Below are 18,436 nucleotides of genomic sequence, written 5' to 3' on the forward strand. Positions count from 1 at the left end.
GGAAGGTCAGTGAGGGAGAGAACAGGGTTACCTGATGAAGAGGCCTGAGAACCATGGAAACGTTGACTCTGTCCAATGATCTGGTGCCAAGAGGCATTGGGGACCTTCTTCACAAACGTACAGGTAAGGCCATGATTGGGGCAGTCTCTCTGTCCCCACGGTGACAGTCAAATCACACTGCACATAGGTGCAGCTGGAGGCTTCACAGCTCTCTTCCTCGTGCTTCAGGCCACACAGGAAAGCCAAGGACACTGCAGGAAACACCATTATGTTAGGTAATAACCACAAAAAGATCGAAGGCCTCACACTATCACATGAATGCACTTCATGTGTTGTCCCTTGACCAGTATGAAAATTATCAGTTTACATTTCTTAAAAATGCACTATTTGGGGGCACCTGGGTGGCTCGGTTGGTTAAGTGACTGACGTCGGCTCAGGTCATGATCTCATAGATTGTTGAGTTCATGTCCTGTGTCAGGCTCAATGCTGACAGCTCAAAGCCTGGAGCATGCTTCAAATTCTGTGTCTCCCTTTCTCTCTGCCCCTCCCCTACTCATGCTCTGTCTCTCTCAAAAATTAACATTAAAAAAATTTTTTAATGTACTACATGTACAAAATACATACAGAAGAATACAAGCAACACTTTTGTAAGATATGAATCATAAGAAAAACTCCTATGAGTTTTCTTGTGTGATAAAACAAGATACAGGTGTGATACTAAAACAGTTGTGATACTCTTTAATCTGTGTCTCTCCATCAAGACCATCATCTTCCTCCTCGTCCTCAGAAACAGCCATTTGCATTTTTTAAATCGCTTTCTCACATGGGTTTGTTTTCCTAAATGATTGTTTTGTGTTTGAATTTTATACAATAGAATACATGACATATGTTTTTGCACCTGCTTTTTTCCACTCAATATTACATTTCTAAGATTTATCAAGTTCCATATTATCACGTGAAACTTGAGCATACATTTTCACTACTGTTTTATATGGCATTGTGTGAAAGTACTACAGTATATTATTCTCCTACCAATGGATTTTGGGGTATTTCCCAGCTTTGCTACTACAAACACATACTAATTTTCCTCTAGGTTATATGCCTTAAAGAAAACTGCTTGTTCATTGAGCAGGTACAAGTTCAATTTTACAAGACAGTGCCATATTGTTTTCAAAGTGCCTGTGCCATTTTATATTCCTACCAGCTTTATTAGTGAGTTTCCATTACTCCACATAATTACCAGCACTTGGGACTATCAGACTTTTAATTTTGGCCAGTCCAGTACAAATACAATGGCATCTCATTACTATGTTAATTTGCATTTGCATCATTACTTTTTAAGTCAAAAAAGTTTTTATATGTTCAGTAAGAATTCCAATTTCCTCTTCTGTGAAATTCCTATTTCTGTCATTTGCCCTTTTTTTATACTGGAATGTTTGTCTTTTTCATATTGGTTTGTGTTCTTTATTTATTTTGGGTACTAATCCTAGAAGGTTCTATGGTTACTAATACCTTTTCCAGATCTATGGCTAGCTTTTTCATTCTCATGATGGGATCTCTTGATAACAGAAACTCTTGATTTTTACCTTATTTTGACTATTCACGTTTTATAAAGAAGAAAAGCAATTCTTTGAAGCCCTGTGACCCTTAAGCTATTTCTCTCTTAGTAATGAGATACAATGTAAAAAGCATCAACAAGGTAGACCAGCAATAACCTTAAAGAGGAAAATAAACAAGTCTCTACATAAGATGGTTTTGGAGCAGCTATATTTGAAAACCTTAATAAAGTGAAAAAGAAAAAAAAAGAATAATCTCTCTAGCTTTCTTCTGCAGCGAACCCCCAATGCAAGTATGCAACAAATATTACCAGGGACCATGGGCTTGAACCCAGCTGCCCTACCTATCTCACAGTGCTGCATCTAGCAAGAGGTACATGAGATAAGCAGATGTAAGAATGTTTGTAGTTGTTCAATCACATGCTAATATTATTAGTGTTGCTGGTACATTCCAAAGCACCTGAAACATAGTAGGTTCTCTGTGTGTCTGGAATTAATTACAGCAATTAAATCAGCTGACAGTAGGACTCTCCTATGGGTGGATAAAACATCAGAACTTTCCAGTTAGTAAGCCTTTGGGCATAGGCTCAACACCTATAAAATAATGAACTCATTATGGGTGATTAGGTGGACGCAAATTGACAAGGTGGATTAAGTGACATTAATAACTTTAGCTGGTCATGCCTCATGGAAAAATTAGAGTTTCCATGAATAAGTCATGCCATATAATTCAAGGTATACATGCAAGAAAGAGGTGCATCAAAGATCTTGCTGAGCTTTTAAAAAAAATACAAAGTATTAGTTTCACTGAATGAGATGTTTTAGCCACCCATCATATGAAAAAGTAAAATTCATCTTTTGTTAGAAGTGTGATTGAGGAAGAAAGGTAAAACAGAGAGGACACCAAAGGCAGCAAAAAGCATTTCCTCAGAGCCCCACCTTCACCGCCCCTGCCCCACTCATGAAAGCAAGCACGTTAGCAAGCAAAACAATAATTAGGAAAGTTTGAGTTCTAGGCTGTCATCCACAAACTGGAATGACTTTAGTGTGCAAAATCACACTAAGAAATAAAATTCAGAGCATGGGTCGGAATTCAAAGTGACCTTAGTACATTAGAGAAATTATAGAAATAAACAAAAAAAAGAATGAAAATAGTAAGGCAGTAACCACAAAAGAAAAAATAAAACTCATGTAAATATAAGATGAGGAACATCCAGCTGTGCACAACCATGTCAGAAAGAAAGAAAATCACCTTGAAATAATTGTAGGTAACAGTAAGATTATAAACCAGCAAGACAGCGGTGCAATTTTAAATACAAATACGGTGCCGGATTATACACAGGCATCTCATGATGCTACCCAATAGAGCCAGAACTTGCTTACACAGAGGGGCTACCTAGTTTGACGCTTCTAATTATGAAAAAAGGTAGGAATTCAGAGAGGGCTTTACTTGTTGGAAAGTTTCTGATTCATTGGGTGGCCCCAAAATTTGCATTTCTAACTGCTCCAGCAACATTAATAATAATATAGTCCCAACAGTAATAACGCAATTCTCATGTCTTTGAGAACCACTGGATTAGAAGGTCTGAGATTATGCAGCATTCTGAAGGGCTGCCAGCTGATTAAGTTTGAAAAAAAGGAGCACAGGGGTGCAATGGTTAAATAAAAGAATGGATTGCTCTGACAACGGCAATGGAGAAACACATATAAAGGTTGCTGTGGTGTAACAGTCCTCTTAAAAAACCTTTTAAAATATAACAGATTCTTTTCGTTGTTGTTGTTTAAAGTTTTTATTTTTAAGTAATCTCTACGCCCAACATGAGGCTTGAACTCCCAACCCAGAGATCAAGAGTCTCACGCTCTACCAAGATTCTTAACTAAATTGGTTATATGCAATTCTATCTGAAAGTAAGGGAATTACTAATAGTTCCTAACAATTTGTGAGGCACATTTTCTGGGATCATTCAATGTCCATAATAGACCTACTTGCTAGAAAAAAAAAAAAATACACAAAAATGTACTCAAATTGTTTTATATGACTCAGGATGTTGATAGAATCCTTGAGTACCATCCTGGATCTTAAGAAACCAACAGAGTTGGATTCCTCAGTTCCTCTCCATTTTTAGACACTGTAATTAAAAGTCTTTAAAAAGACTTTTTCTTTCTTTATGAAAGAAGAAAATAACTCCAATTATCCATTTCCCTAGAGTCAATGGCAGTTCTGGCACAATCAGTGAGTGTTTGGTGACACCTAGTGGCAAAGGTCAGAGTTACAGATTCCAATTCCTGTTTCCCTTCTTTAAAAAAAAAAAAAAAAGGAATTTTAAGAAGTCCTTTCCTAAAATGTAATCAAAACTTTTAAAATATAACAGAGTTCCTATTCCTTCTTCTTCTATAAGTTATCAAACTTCCAATACCACAATTTATCTAACCCAGAAACTTCAGTGATTTTTATTTTGTATTTCTAAATGAATTGTCTTGACCTTGATAATACCAAGGACTTTTTAAAAGTAAATTAATTTAAGCTGTGTATGAAAGCCTTTTTAAAAGACTGTAGTTGTATTAATTAAATATTGTAACCTAGAAATACGGAGTCATGGTTTTCTGTTTCCACCATTTCCCAATTCCTTCATTTATTCTTTCATCAAGCATTAACTTTGCACATGCACTGTTCCAGCACGGGTCTAATGCTGGAAGTAGAGAATTAAACAGGCAATGTCTTAAACTTAAATCTACTGTGTCTTTTTTTTACTGTGTATTTATTTTTGAGAGAAGCACGTGGGGACATGCAAGTGGGGAAGAGGCAGAGAAAGAGTGAATCCCAGGCAGGTTCCACACTTGTCAGTGCAGACCCTGATGAGGGGCTCCATCCCATGAACCACGAGATAATGGCCTGAGCCAAAATCAAGAGTCAGTCGCGCAGCTGACTGAGCCACTGAGGCACCTCCCAGTGTATCTTAAGTTTTCCAGTGTGGAATCCCAAATGCTCTGCTTATATATATGATGATAGGGAACTCAATTCCTAGTTTGTATTTTAATCAAGGATCATAACGTCTCCTTTTCTCGCTCTCCATCCTCTTCTTGCCTGAGATAATCTAATGTAAACTGCCATCATCAATTACCCATCAAGGAGTTTTTGTCCACGCTCAGATACAGTGATTCCTTGATCACTTTGTAAATCCTTCACCCACGTTCAAGTTGCAGACACATAAGTTAGGAATATAACTTAAAGCACTATTCAGAAAGCATGTATGCAAATGGTTTCTAAATGCACAGGTACAAGATTTATGATTATACAAACAAGTTAATCACCTGGCTAAGCAGGTCCTATACAGATGATGACAATTTCTTCCCTTTGATTTTTTCTTCTGAAGCTCAGTGGGTAATCACCATGTGTTGAATGGCACATGATGGGACTATCAAAGCTTTACACCTTTCTTTCTAACAAAGACACAGCTTCCTATACCACAATTCACTTGATGGCTATGAAGCTTTAAGCAGTGAGAGATCATGGTGTTCTACTGAATAAATACCTGGGCATTACAGAATAAGAAAATGATGTTAATGTTGGCTCTTTTGCTTATAATAAAAATTCAAGAACTGAGCACACCAGGCAAATATGCAAGAGCTATCCAGCCTACTTATCTAATCCCTATACTAGTACCTCAAGTAAGCAGATGTTTTCAGCAATCCCATCTCAGAACAAGACCAAAACATTGTTTTCTCTATGATGCCTAAGGCTGTCAGTGAAACTAATATTCAGAACTCTGAATTATTTCCCCCACTGTCATATGACTGCAATTGAGAACATACGTGATCAATTTTCCATTGCCATTAATAGGATAAAAGTTACTGTGAACCATTTTAATAGGCAGTCCCATCTAACCTTTTAGATGGGGTGTAGAGAAATCCTCTTCACAGGAACACACAGAAAAGTTAGGGATCAAGACAGCATTAGTTACAGAAATGGAGTTAACCAAAGAATATCATTTCTATATACACTCTTTAAAAAAATATGTGGTGTTGTTACTGACCATCCAGGGGCAGAACCAAGCAGCTAAAGGCTGACACCGTAGCATTAGCCAAGACTTGGCAGGGAGCACCACACACAGCAGCTGAGATGTTCCCTGGAGAAAATCCTGCTCCAAACACATGCACAAGGCTTCCACCCAGGCAGCCTTCAAAACAAAATAGAAGTTCATGATCACAGAGGCAAATTTCTCTTTCTTTAGTTAACTCAAAATTCAAATCCATGCTTTCTTGCTGCCCATCGTTCCTTTTACGCCCTCCAGAATCCACACAACTGGCTTTAAGCTCCTGATATAGAATTTAGTGTCTTGCCACTAAGCTCTGTTCTCCAGAGCCTGAAGTCCATCTTCTGTCAGATTCCAATCATATTCAACAACCTATAAAAATGTAATAACTTTTTATATAGAAAAGTAATGTTTATTTATCATTCTTAAAATTTTTTATACGCAAGACTATACAATTAAAGTAAAAGTTCCCCTAAACCCCCTAGGCTCACTCCCCAGAGGGAGCCACGTTTGTTTTCTCATTAATCATTCCAGAATTTAAGCATATGTATTTTTATGCAGAGAAATCTTTCTATCCATATTCTTCTACAAGAAGAATTTGTTTTTTTAAAGATATAGCATATACAATTTTCCATGTGTATGTGTAAATACACTACTTATAGTTCCATTATATGATTGTGCCACAATTTATTTAGCAATTTTCTCACTGATTGACACTTTCCTTATTTCTCCTCTCCTGTGACAAGTAATAATGCTGATGAACCGTCCATTAACTTGAATAAAACTGGGGCAAACTGTTAGAAGGGGGATTTCTAGGTCAAAGGAAAAGAAGGTTTTAGATTTGATGGATATTACCAAATTTCTCTCCAAAATAAGATTGTAGCAGTTTACCCTCCTGCCAGCACTGTATGATGGCACCTATTTCAGATGGGTAAAAGTACGACAGTTGTTAACAAACACCATGTTTTGTGTCAGTATAAGAACCAATTAAGGTAAATGTCAGCTAGACTCTCAGACATGTGGCAACCTCTAGTCCACAAGGAGATAGAGTTCCAGGGGCCACTGTCCTCATGTCAAGATGCTCACAGGCACCTGACAAACCCGAGAATATGACTTTGCTTAGGGTACATTTCACAGCCCTGCTCTCACATCATAAAAATCGTGGAATGTTAGGGGCACCTGGGTGGCTCAGTCAGTTGAGTGTCCGACTTCAGCTCAGGTCATGATCTCACAGCTTGTGAGTTCGAGACCCGCGTCAGGCTCTGCGCTGACAGCTCAGAGCCTGGAGCCTACTTCAGATTCTGTGCCTCTCTCTCTCTGCATGAACCCATTCGCATTCTGTCTCTGTCTGTCTCAAAAATAAATAAACATTAAAAAAAATTTTTTTAATTGTGGAATCTTAGAAGAAAGGGGAACTAGGGAGCAACCAGCCTAAACCCCTTTATCTGATGAGGAAGCTGATGCTTAGAAAAGGTACCCAGCTAAATTACTACAGACATGGGACCAAAATCCCACTCCCTATAGCATTCCACCCAGCTGAGCCCAGACAAATTTGTTCTAAGAATTCGCTTAGCAAGCACTTCATCAGTGTAAGATTCACCTCCCATCATTCCCTCTGTATTTTGTGCATTATAGTCAAATTTAAGCTATCTCAACTGCAAAAAGGCCTTACGTGAACAGAAACCGAAACCATCACTGGAAGAAAAGGCAAGGCAAATTTCAGTATACATATCTAAAAGGAAAAAACAGTTGAACCAATGCAACCATAGTGTGAAACTGGACTATTACTGCTGGGGTATGAATTAATCTGTGAAATGATTACAAGGTGACAAAAATTAATGATACTTAATAAGTTTAATTCAAATTGGCATATATGGCTAAAAATAGGTGAAGGCATCTATGTTCTACTTACTTGACCAAATGTTGAGCTCCTACAAATGGTATTAAGACACAAATTAAATCAGGGTAATGAACCAAATTAAAATACAATCACACTTAAAGAATATGCACAAATTCCTTGATAAAAAAAACAAAGCCTCCTACAGGGAGTGTGACAAAGACAAGTTTTAAGGAGGAAAGCAGGACTATAAGAGGCCAACTGGGCTTCTCTCTCCTTCTGTCATTCAGATTGAGGTTGATTTCCTATATTTTAGAGTAGTAACCATAGCTATTAATTCACTTACATAAAGAAGGAGATCTGCCTTATTTGTTTGACTTACCAAAGTTCTCAGTTACTGCCAAAATAGTGACTGTAGATGTGAACACCAGGACAGATGAGGCCCACCCTCTTGAGCGGTCGTAACCTCTGACTGGGTACTTCCCAGCAGGAAGGGATGTGACCACACACTGGAGAACCGTGTGGTTGCCAGAGACACCCACACAGGGTGACATCCCAATAAAAATGTCAACATTTGCTGCTCCTGAGATCTGGGCCACCACAAAGGTTAAGATATCATCAGTCTGAGACATAGAGAGCAATTCTGGGGTGAAGGCATTGCTGTAACCAATGAGTCCCATCTGGTATGAAAGTCCATCTACCTCTATGACCAGGGCAACAGAGCCATTTCCTGCAGGAACAACACACTGGATGAGCTTGGTGCTGATGCTCACTGTCAGGCAGGCCTGCTGGCCAATGTAGACTAGTGTGCTGTTCTCTCCTCTCAGAGCTGTGCCCTTCATGGTCAAGAGGCTTCCACCATGTATGCTGAAATTCTTGGGGAAATAATGAAACACTTGAGGCAAAATGTAGAAGTGTCTGGAAACATTACCAAAACAAGCATATCCATTTCTTGTATGAACAACGGATACATAGTGGAGTCCTGGGGTCAAGTCACTTATCCAGCATGAAACATGGCTTGCATTAAAGAAAGTTACAACGCAGGGAAGGTGATTATCCACAAACACCATTGGTTCATCTGCTGTGATGCCCAACTTCTGACCCCTAATCAGCACCATGGTCAGAGACCCACTGATGTTAGTGGTCAAGGCATCCACAATGGGAGTTGTCTCTTCCTGAAAGAAAAAAGTGCAATTGCCCTGACACTCACTGGGTAGCCCATTGACCAGGACTGTGATGTTCACGGTGAAGGAAGCATCAGGCAAGGGGTCGCCCACTCTGTTAATCTGGCACAGGACTGTCTGGTCCCACAAGCTCAAAATCACACAAGTAAAAGGCCCCGAAAGGTCAACATGAACTGACCTATTCCTAGACTTGAGAGCTAGTCCCCTCACTGTGAGTATTGTCCCGCCACAAGCAGACCCATGTGTTGGCCAGATAGCTGTTATCCGAGGTGTCATCACAAATTGCTGGGGCACTGCAGACATGTTAGCAAACCCCATCTGCTTTTGACGAACTTGGAAAGGATAGATGCCGGCCTCCAAATGGTGAAGAGGAAAAGAGCACCCAGACAGGCTCATGATGTTCCTTAAAAACTGTGTCTCAAGATCACAGTTCAAGACCCCCAGAAGGATCACTGAGTTGGACAGGTTATTTCCCTCCACATAGAGCCTCAGGCTGCTATTCGTGATTTCTCCTCTCATGGCAGTGACCACTGGTGTTGCTCCTGCTTCATACATGAAGGTTAAGCCCTTCCCCACCAGGCTTGGTGAAGGTCCTTGGGCAAAGGACACATTGCCAGTCCAGACCTCCACGGGGGCTGGCAGGGCAGGAACGCCTGCATCAGGCAGCAGGGCAGCGGGTGGGGTCTCACACCAGATGATCGACTCTGTAGAGTTCACGATGTCACAGGACCGATTACCCACAAACACCCAAATCAAAGCTGGGTCCCTGCTGAACCCTATTCCCGAGATGCTGAGGATGGTTCCACCTAAAGCATGAACATCGAAAACAAAACTTAAAACCTGATATTCAGAACTAGGAACTCACAGCATCTGTCTAACCACAGCACAATTAAGTGGAAGGTGGGGTGTTAGGGAAACCTCAGCTATTTTGCTTTACCCCATCAACATTAAATTTGTCATTTTGGCAGGAGTTAGATGGGCTGAAATTCACATAATAGTAAAACAATATAAATTATTATACAGGTGAAGAATGTTTATAATATTTAAGGCAAAAAAATTTCATATGTATTTATAAACCCTAGAAGCCACTTCTATCAACTTTTACACTAATAAAAAATCTAATTTCTTGAAGTGTTCTTGTCATCTGCTATGTTATCAGACATGTTAGTCCCTAATGTTCTAATATATTATGTAGAGAGAATATACGTACATATATAACATATACAATAATGTAAAATCAAATTCCCTAGACTTCTTGTCATTTACTATGTGATCTCACATACTGTCCCAGATTATTCTATATGTTATTATGCAGAGTATATATTCCCATAGTCCATATATTACGTAGGTATATGTCTGTGTGTTGAAACATATCAAGGGACACTGAAATATTGAAACATGCTCATAATCCTGCTGCTATATTCCTAGACTGTCTCTCTCTAGTTGAGGGATGATCAAGCCCCATCTTCAGGATTAGAGCAAGGTACCTCATACCTAAACCTGTGGCACAGGCAAGCAGCTTTTTTTTTTTAATGTTTATTTTACAGAGAGACAGAGCATGAGCAGGGGAGGGGCAGAGAGAGAGGGAGACACAGAATCCGAAGCATATTCCAGGCTCTAAACTGGCAGCACAGAGCCCTACACAGGGCTCACACTCACGACCTGCAAGATCATGACCTGAGCCAAAGTCAGACACTCAACCAACTGAGCCACCAGGTGCCCTGAGGCAAGCAGCTTTAAAAAGGATTTACTAGGGATGCCTGGGTGGTTCAGTCAGTTGAGCGTCCGACTTTGGCTCAGGTCATGATCTCACAGTCTGTGAGTTCGAGCCCCGTGTCGGGCTCTGTGCTGACAGCTCAGAGCCTGGAGCCTACTTCAGATTCTGTGTCTCCCTCTCCCTCTGCCCCTCCCCTGCTCATGCTCTGTCTCTCTCTGCCTCAAAAATAAATCAAACATTTAAAAAAAATTTTTTTAAAGGATTATACTCAAAAAGGAGCAAGTGTTATTTCATACACTATCACAATGATTTAGTCACATGCAAATATATAGATTTTAATTTTTTTTTCTAAAAATGAATAGTTTTCTCGATTTCTGTCTTCTCCTCACATCTCCCATATTGGCTTGTGCTTCTAACCACCTCTGGGTCCTTCACCTGAATCCCTAGAGGAAAGTGAAGCCATCAGACTCCTTCCTCCTCTCCTTACACATGCAGTATATAAAAAGCTAAAGTAAAATGCTCTTCCCTTGTTTTTCTAATATCCTCTAGAGGTACACTACCCATTGGATGCTTCAGCCTCTTTCCCCTAGAAAAACAAAACCAGGCACATCTTCTTTTCATGAAAATTTTTTATTTTCCTGAGCTCACTGGGCTAAAGAATCACCAAGTTTTCACACCCTTGTAAGTGCACCACTCAGTTCCCAGAGCACAAGGAAAGCCCCTCTCCCTGCCGCCCGATTACTGGTCTCATCGGTTCAAATCCAGGAACAAAACCTGAATATCCAGTGAGTACACCTGCTGAATCAATGATACAAGAATCACTCACCCAGAAGAGAACCACAGCAAGGCTCCATGCTGAAAACTTCTGTGATGTACCGGATGTGAAGATCAACCCTGCAGAGAATGGGGAAATTGATATGAAATAACTGTTTTAGAAAGAAAGGGAGGAGAAGAACAGATATGAAGCAGTGAGGGAGACAACTGTCAATGGAACTGTCACAGAGAAGAAAGGACACAGTGGGGGAAAAATGTTGTGTGGGACATCTTCCTTGGCCTGTATCATGTGGTGGCATCAGCCCATACAGGTTAGCCAACTTTCTGGAATGCGGGGAGGCAACTTCTGGAGAAATACTGGGCTGAGGGACTTAAAGGCAAAGGCAATCTGAGCATGGTTTTGGCAATAACTGTAAGCCATTTATTCAAAGCCCCAGACACAAACTTATTGAAGGTCTTATTTAATCACAGAGTCAAACTAAAGCACAGAATATTCCAACACATAGAGATACTCACCCCACCCCCACCTTCACCAAAAGCCATAACATCTTAGTTCCTGAAAGTTCTCTGTTCCCCAACTATTTAGTCAAACATTTCCCTTGGATTGGTCTTGGGAGTGAATCATCCTATAGGGTCTCCAAGATTTCTTCAAATTGCATGATTCTCATGTGTTTATACCCTAACTTCAGAAGTAGGGGAAAAAGTGAAGATCTAACTCAAAACTAGAATTCCTCAACTGAAACTAGACCAGCAAAAAGACCTAAAATTAATGGCAAGTGTGCACCTCACCCTTGTGAGCGAATGCTGACCCCATTGATGGAGACTGAGATTCTGTGGAGACTGACAGGCAGCGGGGGCAGCACCACCTCCAGGCCCCGAGCCATTTGTACATGAACCAGAGCCACGGTGTCTTGGATGCAAACTTCCACATCCAAATCTGTGTAGTTCACCAGAAGTGCCATTCCAATGAAGAGGGTCTCACCTCCTGTGTTAAAAACAATGCATTAGCCTCTGTGATGCGAATTTGTGGCCTCAACCACTTCTTGGATTTTAAACCTATCTTTCAGGATTAAATGCATGATTGGTCCTGTGTATAACACTTCAAACAAGGATTTCAATACCAATCTCACTTAAACAACTCTTATCATAAAACTTCTAACAACTCTTATCCTAATAGAACCACCACCTATAATCCCAATTGCCAGGACACTTGTACTCAAGAGGCACTAATTTAACGCCATAGAAATGCAAATCAAGGGCGAAAATAAATCAAGAAGTAGTTTGGGGAGCTGATGGTCTTCACAACCAGCACACAGCACCGCAAAGCCCTTTCTTTAACTTGCACTTTCGTGCTGATACAAGTCCAAAGCTCGATGTCTGCGTGTATTGAACCGCTTAAAATTGCTGTACAGGAGTGCGGTACCACAGCGTGCACAGACCACTTTCACACGCACCGTCTCATTTCACCCTCACGCTATCCTCATGACATACACAGAGCAGGTAGTAGAAATGGCATTTCGCTTTTGACAAAACTAAGGTTTGGCAGCCAATGTCTGATAGCTACTTAAGGGAAATATCAAGGCCTAAGTCCAGTATTCTCTTATATTTCGACACCTTTTTAATTTAATTATCAATTTCACTAAAATGTCATATATGCTATAAACACTTCAATTCAATTCCTTTTACCTTAAATATTTATTGAGTACCAAGAAGGAGATGCCACAAAGGGCACAAAAAAGAGTTAAACACAGACCCTGCCTTGAAAGAAACCTCAAAGATGGCGCAATGGTGCCAAAATAGCTTCAGTACAAGACATGACACACGAGAGGTAAAAATTAAGCAGTGCGGTTGTTCAAACGACAGCAACATTCTGAATATTAAGAAAGACCCCGTGGGCAAGATGGTGCTTGAAATTCTACTTGAAAAATAAATCCCCAGAGGAAGCGATAAAGAATAGGCAGTTTACAATTCAACTCTAAAAACTTCATAGTTTTACCCAAAGTCTTTTGGAGCATTTTCTCATTTAAACATCCAGTGGCTTGGGGGCGCCTGGGTGGCTCAGTGGGTTAAACGTCTGACTTTGGCTCAGGTCATGATCTCGCAGTTTGTGAGTTGGAGCCCTGCACTGGGCTCTGTGCTGATAGCTCAGAGCCTGGAGCCTACTTAGGATTCTGTGTCTCCCCCTCTCTCTGCCCCTCCCATTCTCATGCTCTGTCTCTCTCTCAATAATAAATAAACGTTAAAAAAAAATGTTAAACCTCCAGTGGCTTGGAAAGAAAGAAAGAGAATTGGGTGACTTTCTGGGAGATCAGACGCATGTACATAGTCATGTACTCTATGGGAAGAGGCCAAGTTGATGGGGAGTCTATGGCTAAAGACCAAAAAAGCAACTGTAAGGGGTATTTACCTAATTTAGTAGACAGCAGAGACTTCCAAAAGTTTCTAAGCAAGAAAAGGATAAGATAGAAGCTTTCTTCCAGTCTATTAGATTAACTAGAGAGATAGGGAAGGAGAAATCCAGTCTTCAGACAAGGGAGTTCAACAAGAGCCAGAAATTGAGAAGGCAATGGCAAGAGTGGAAATAAATGTACATACCTCTCATGTGTCTCACAGAGACAGAGCTTAGGCTAAAGCATCTCTAAAGCTCCTTTAGCAGCTGACATTTGAGAACTACAGAGCAGGCATCTACAGAACTGCACAGCCAATCAGATGAGGAGGAGAAGAAGCTATTTGAAAGAGAAAAGTCAAAGACAAGGGGTTGTGGGGTGTTGGGAAGACTGACCCTACATGCAAATCCTTGCTCTGCCATTTTCCCACCTGTGTGAGTCTGGATGACTCACTGTGGGCTCTCAAAGTCTTATATTTTTCATCAGTAAGATGGTAACAAAGTCTACCCCATCTGGTTTGTTGTAAGGATTAAGTTAGATATCCTAGGACAGTTTCATTCAAAAGTCCTCCATTAACTTTCATTTTCTTTCTTGCTCCACATCCTCCTTACTTCTGTACATCCAACCTCATTTCTATTATGAAGTCTGAAGCCTCAGTGTAGCGACCTGAAAGGACTTCAGGGTTGAGCAGAAAAAAGGCATGACCATGAGGTGGCAATAATATGAAAAGGAGCTTTATATGGTGGTGCTTTGACAGATTTACATGGATGCAAAAATCTCACAGCATGAGACCTTCCAGAGGAAACAATAGGAGACCACCACCCAGAAGGGGAGTAAGGCAAAGGAAGTCCCTGTGGACAGGCAGAGGGGGCTTATGTGTCTAGATGATGTCACTTAGGAGTAGTCTCTAGGGTGGAGACCTCCAAAGGCATCAGTGGTTTTTACTCTCTTACAGCCCCCAAGTTTATCTTACCTATCACTAGCAGACACTATAATTTTGCAGGGTATGCAAAAGGAACAGACTCTAAAAGGCTAAAAATCTATTTGAGGGAGGTTATATTTAAAATAATTGGTTATGTGGGACACCTGGGTGGCTCAGTCAGTTAAGCATCCAACTCCTGATTTTGGCACACGTCATAATCCCAGGGTGGTGAGTGGAATTGAGCTTCCCAATTTGTTTGGGACTCTCTTTCTTTCTCTCTCTCTTTCAAAAAAAATTTTTTTAAATAATTGGTTATATAAAAATTTGAGTTTGATACTGGCATGTTTTTGAACAAATGGGTACCAGCCTGCTATCAAGAAGTAAAAAATATAGGGTCAATATACACAAGACATCTTTGGCTTATCTATATAACACTCAGGATCTGGCAGAACGATGCCATTTATTCAACAAAGCGTTTGTTGAGTATTTACTCCATGTTGGTTCCTGAGTTCAGTACTTTTACCTCCTTTACCTCCAATTTTCACAATAACCTTGAAAGAATTATTCCCACTTAGTAGGTAGAGACACTAAAGATAAAGGAAGTTAAACATCTTATCCAAGGAGTGGTTGAGCTTGGATTCATTCACATCCAGGGCTGCCTGACTGCAAAACCCCACACAAATGGTTCTGCACATCATATTCTTCCTCCCCTTTTCCCTGCCCCTCCTCCTTTCTTTCTTCAATTTCATCTTGGTTTCACTGTTATCATCAATATCATCATCTCCTGGATGGAGATTTGTAGCATTCCAGTTTTCAAAGGAGACTTTCCCAATAGGGAACCACTCTTTGGAGATTTTATAAAGTGTTCCTCTTTACTCTGCCTGTAGAAAGATTTAAATGTAAGTGTAAATTCTGCAAATAATGCATCATGTTGTATATATCAATTACATGAACTCCTTGGTTTCTTGGTCAATTGTCAAGCTAATCCTAGATGCCTCTGAGGCACTGATGCAATGTATTTATTCTTTTCATTACAGGTAGGAAATTGTATTAAAAGCCAAAATCACTGAAATCTGAATAGAATACAGAACTCCCTCCTCTCTTTCCTACCTTGTTGGGAAGAATCTATACTGCTAAGGAATTTTACACACTTTGGTGGCCTGAGGCAGCAAATTCTTCTTCTGCACTGAGCTGAATAATTTTGACAAGCTAAAGGACACTTCCTTTTATTTATGTACTCTGGAGCAATGGAAAATGAAAACAGTATCAGAAAAATTGAGGCCAGGCTTTTTCTTTGGAAAATATATCAGCCTTTTGTAATAAAATTCTTAGATATGGCTGCCATAAACTCTCTATTATCTGGTATTCAGTTAACCAGAAAGGCACATTAGCTGGAACTTTTTCAAATTGATATGGTATGACATGACAATATGTTGTTACAAATCCATCTTGTCATATCATATGAATTATCAAAGAAAAACTGCATTGTTTTACATAGTTCTACACTATGTATGTTTATACATAGTATGTTTCAAGGAATAAAAATTATTGGTTAATCAGAACACTCTATTCTCTAATCATATGGAACATCTGCTACAATTGAACTTGATGCCAAAAACATTGGTATTTTACACTAAACTATGAGTGGTTAACTCCTTGGAATCTGCATCCAGACTGCTTGGGCTCAAATCACAGCTCTGTTACTTACTAACAGTAACATCTTAGACAAGTTATTTAAGTTTCCTGTTCCTTAGTTTTTTTACCTGTAAAGTACAGATAATAATCCTGTAAATTAGTGGTAAAGATTAAAGTCTATTATGCCTGTGCTATCATTAGTACATAGTAGGTGCTGAATAAATATATATTGAATTATTATCTTTGAATTCTCATGTCGTTTTCATGATATAAATGGTCCCAGTTTTACAGAGGAAAATACCAACATAAGATTTATTCAGTGATGGCTGAAATGAAATAAACGATGTTTTAGTTTTGAGAAAAATAACTTCCATCCAAAATATAATACTATCTTCAGTATAATTAAGAGACCATTGTTTGTCTTCTTTACAGGATCAATGGTCTAAAAATAGAAAATTTTTAATAAAAATTAAAAAAAATTTTAAATAAAATAAAAAATAAAAATTTTAAAATAAATAAAATAAAAAATAAAAATTTACCTGCTATACTGCTTGTGTTTCTGCTCAGAGAAATGATCACTGGATTTAAAGAGGAGACGTATGTAAATGCCATGGGAAGAACAGCAGAATGGTCCCCTCTGATCGCAGTCACATTCACAATGGGTCCATCTTTCCCCTGAAAAATCAATTTTTAAAATCAAACTTCTGAAAATAAGACTAACATGAGAGAAGTCCATATAGAATTAGTTTAAAGGCTTAATTTCAAGAAAAAAGATTTTTAAGTGTATTGGTACTTTCAAGTCTCCACCTCGCACACACACGTGCACACACACACAGTGACAAGTACTTAGAATAGGCAAGTGTGGCATCATGATTACTGATCAAAGAGTAAATAAGAATGATTTACAATTAGCACACCAATTGGTTCTGCAAAAAACTGCAATTTCAAATAAACATCTATACCTAGCTAAACTATCCATCAATTATGACAAACTTTCAGACATGTAAGTACTCAGAAAACTTCGCTCCCACGTATTCTTTCCTAGGATGTTTCTTTAGGCTAGGACCTCATAACATAAACAATACCCCCCCCCCAAAAAAAGGAAGATATGAACTGTGAAAGTATATCCACCCAGGCGAGCAATCAAGGGCAGTGCTAAGAAGAAATACATGAAATAAACCAAGAAAACACCAAGTTAGATTGAAACAAGAGAACAAAGAGCTTCATGGAAAAAAATAACTGATATGATTAATTTTTTTACAATAGATTTTTATTATGAAGAAGACATAGAAAGAAAAAGAATTAGAAATTTCAAGAAAAAAACTATAAAAGAAAAAATATTACCTGATACTTCCCACATCATTTAAACAGTTTTAGCAATTTATTGATTTAACAAAGAAATGGTATTGTAACTGCATTCAAAGGAATTAAAAGGAGATGCTTCAAAAAGGGGACTGTGGAAGAGGGCCTAGGAGTAGGAAAGCATAATTGTTTTACTATTTTTCTTTTAACCTTTGTATATATAACTTTGATCAAAATTTAAAGTTTTTTTTAATGCTTATTCTCTCTAGCAAAAGAAATCCAAGCCATGCAAATTTTACCCCTTTAAATAGTAAATACATATGAAAGCAATAATACCCAGTGTTGACTATGTCAGAAATGAAACACTCACCCAGTGATGGTGGGATTACAAATTAAAAAGAAATTTCAGATAACTGGATACTACATAACAAAAGCTTTAAAATTTAGATCAATTTATCCCGAGAAAAATAAATATGCTTGAAAATACACTTTTGAGAACGATCAAATTTTTATTGTTTAAAACTGAAAATTTTGAGAGGTGTCTGGCTCATTCAGTCAATTAAGTATCCAACTCTTGACTTCAGCTCAGGTCATCATGATCTCATGGTTGTGGGATCAAGCCCCACATCAGGCTTTGTACTTTCATTGCAGAACCTGCTTGGGATTCTCCCTCCCTCTCTCCCTGCTCCTCCCCTGCTTACATGCACACTTTCTCTTGCTCTCAAAATAAATGAACTGTTTAAAAAAGATTTTGAAAATTATTTCAATATACAATAATAGGGAATTGTTAAACAAGTTATGATACAACTATATATTGGAATTCCATACAGTTTATATGTAAATGTGAAAATTTCATAATATTTGAATAATTGGATAATATAAAAAGGTGGGACCAGAGATCAAAGATGATTATGAAACCTCCCTTCCAGGGATCTTTATTTGTTCAGTAAACACTTATCCTTCAGGGTTATGGATGTGCTGAGAATGTTGATGACATTGAAGTCAACTCTGAATAGATATTTCAACTTCCGCTGTGAGCATAACTGCCATCAGCAGCACCAGGAAGAATGTGGACTCAAATCACCTCA

General features: G+C 38.9%; 1 protein-coding gene across 2 annotated transcripts in view; it reads right to left on the reverse strand.

The window, feature by feature from the left end:
• The window catches only part of PKHD1 (PKHD1 ciliary IPT domain containing fibrocystin/polyductin), a 473,171-nt gene that overhangs the window by 390,415 nt on the left and 64,320 nt on the right, over nucleotides 1–18,436 (reverse strand). For both annotated transcript variants that reach the window (XR_009263031.1, XM_058734233.1), the window contains exons 28-33: nucleotides 16,586–16,721; nucleotides 11,892–12,087; nucleotides 11,155–11,222; nucleotides 7,810–9,417; nucleotides 5,591–5,734; nucleotides 32–251 (exon numbers count right to left, since the gene is read on the reverse strand). Coding sequence is in view for 1 of the 2 variants with exons in the window: in XM_058734233.1 (XP_058590216.1) it covers nucleotides 32–251; nucleotides 5,591–5,734; nucleotides 7,810–9,417; nucleotides 11,155–11,222; nucleotides 11,892–12,087; nucleotides 16,586–16,721 (2,372 nt within the window). In the remaining variant the exon portion in view is untranslated. The remainder of the gene's footprint in view (nucleotides 1–31; nucleotides 252–5,590; nucleotides 5,735–7,809; nucleotides 9,418–11,154; nucleotides 11,223–11,891; nucleotides 12,088–16,585; nucleotides 16,722–18,436) is intronic.

This window comes from Neofelis nebulosa, chromosome 6, assembly GCF_028018385.1.
Source record: "Neofelis nebulosa isolate mNeoNeb1 chromosome 6, mNeoNeb1.pri, whole genome shotgun sequence".
Lineage (NCBI taxonomy): Eukaryota > Metazoa > Chordata > Mammalia > Carnivora > Felidae > Neofelis > Neofelis nebulosa.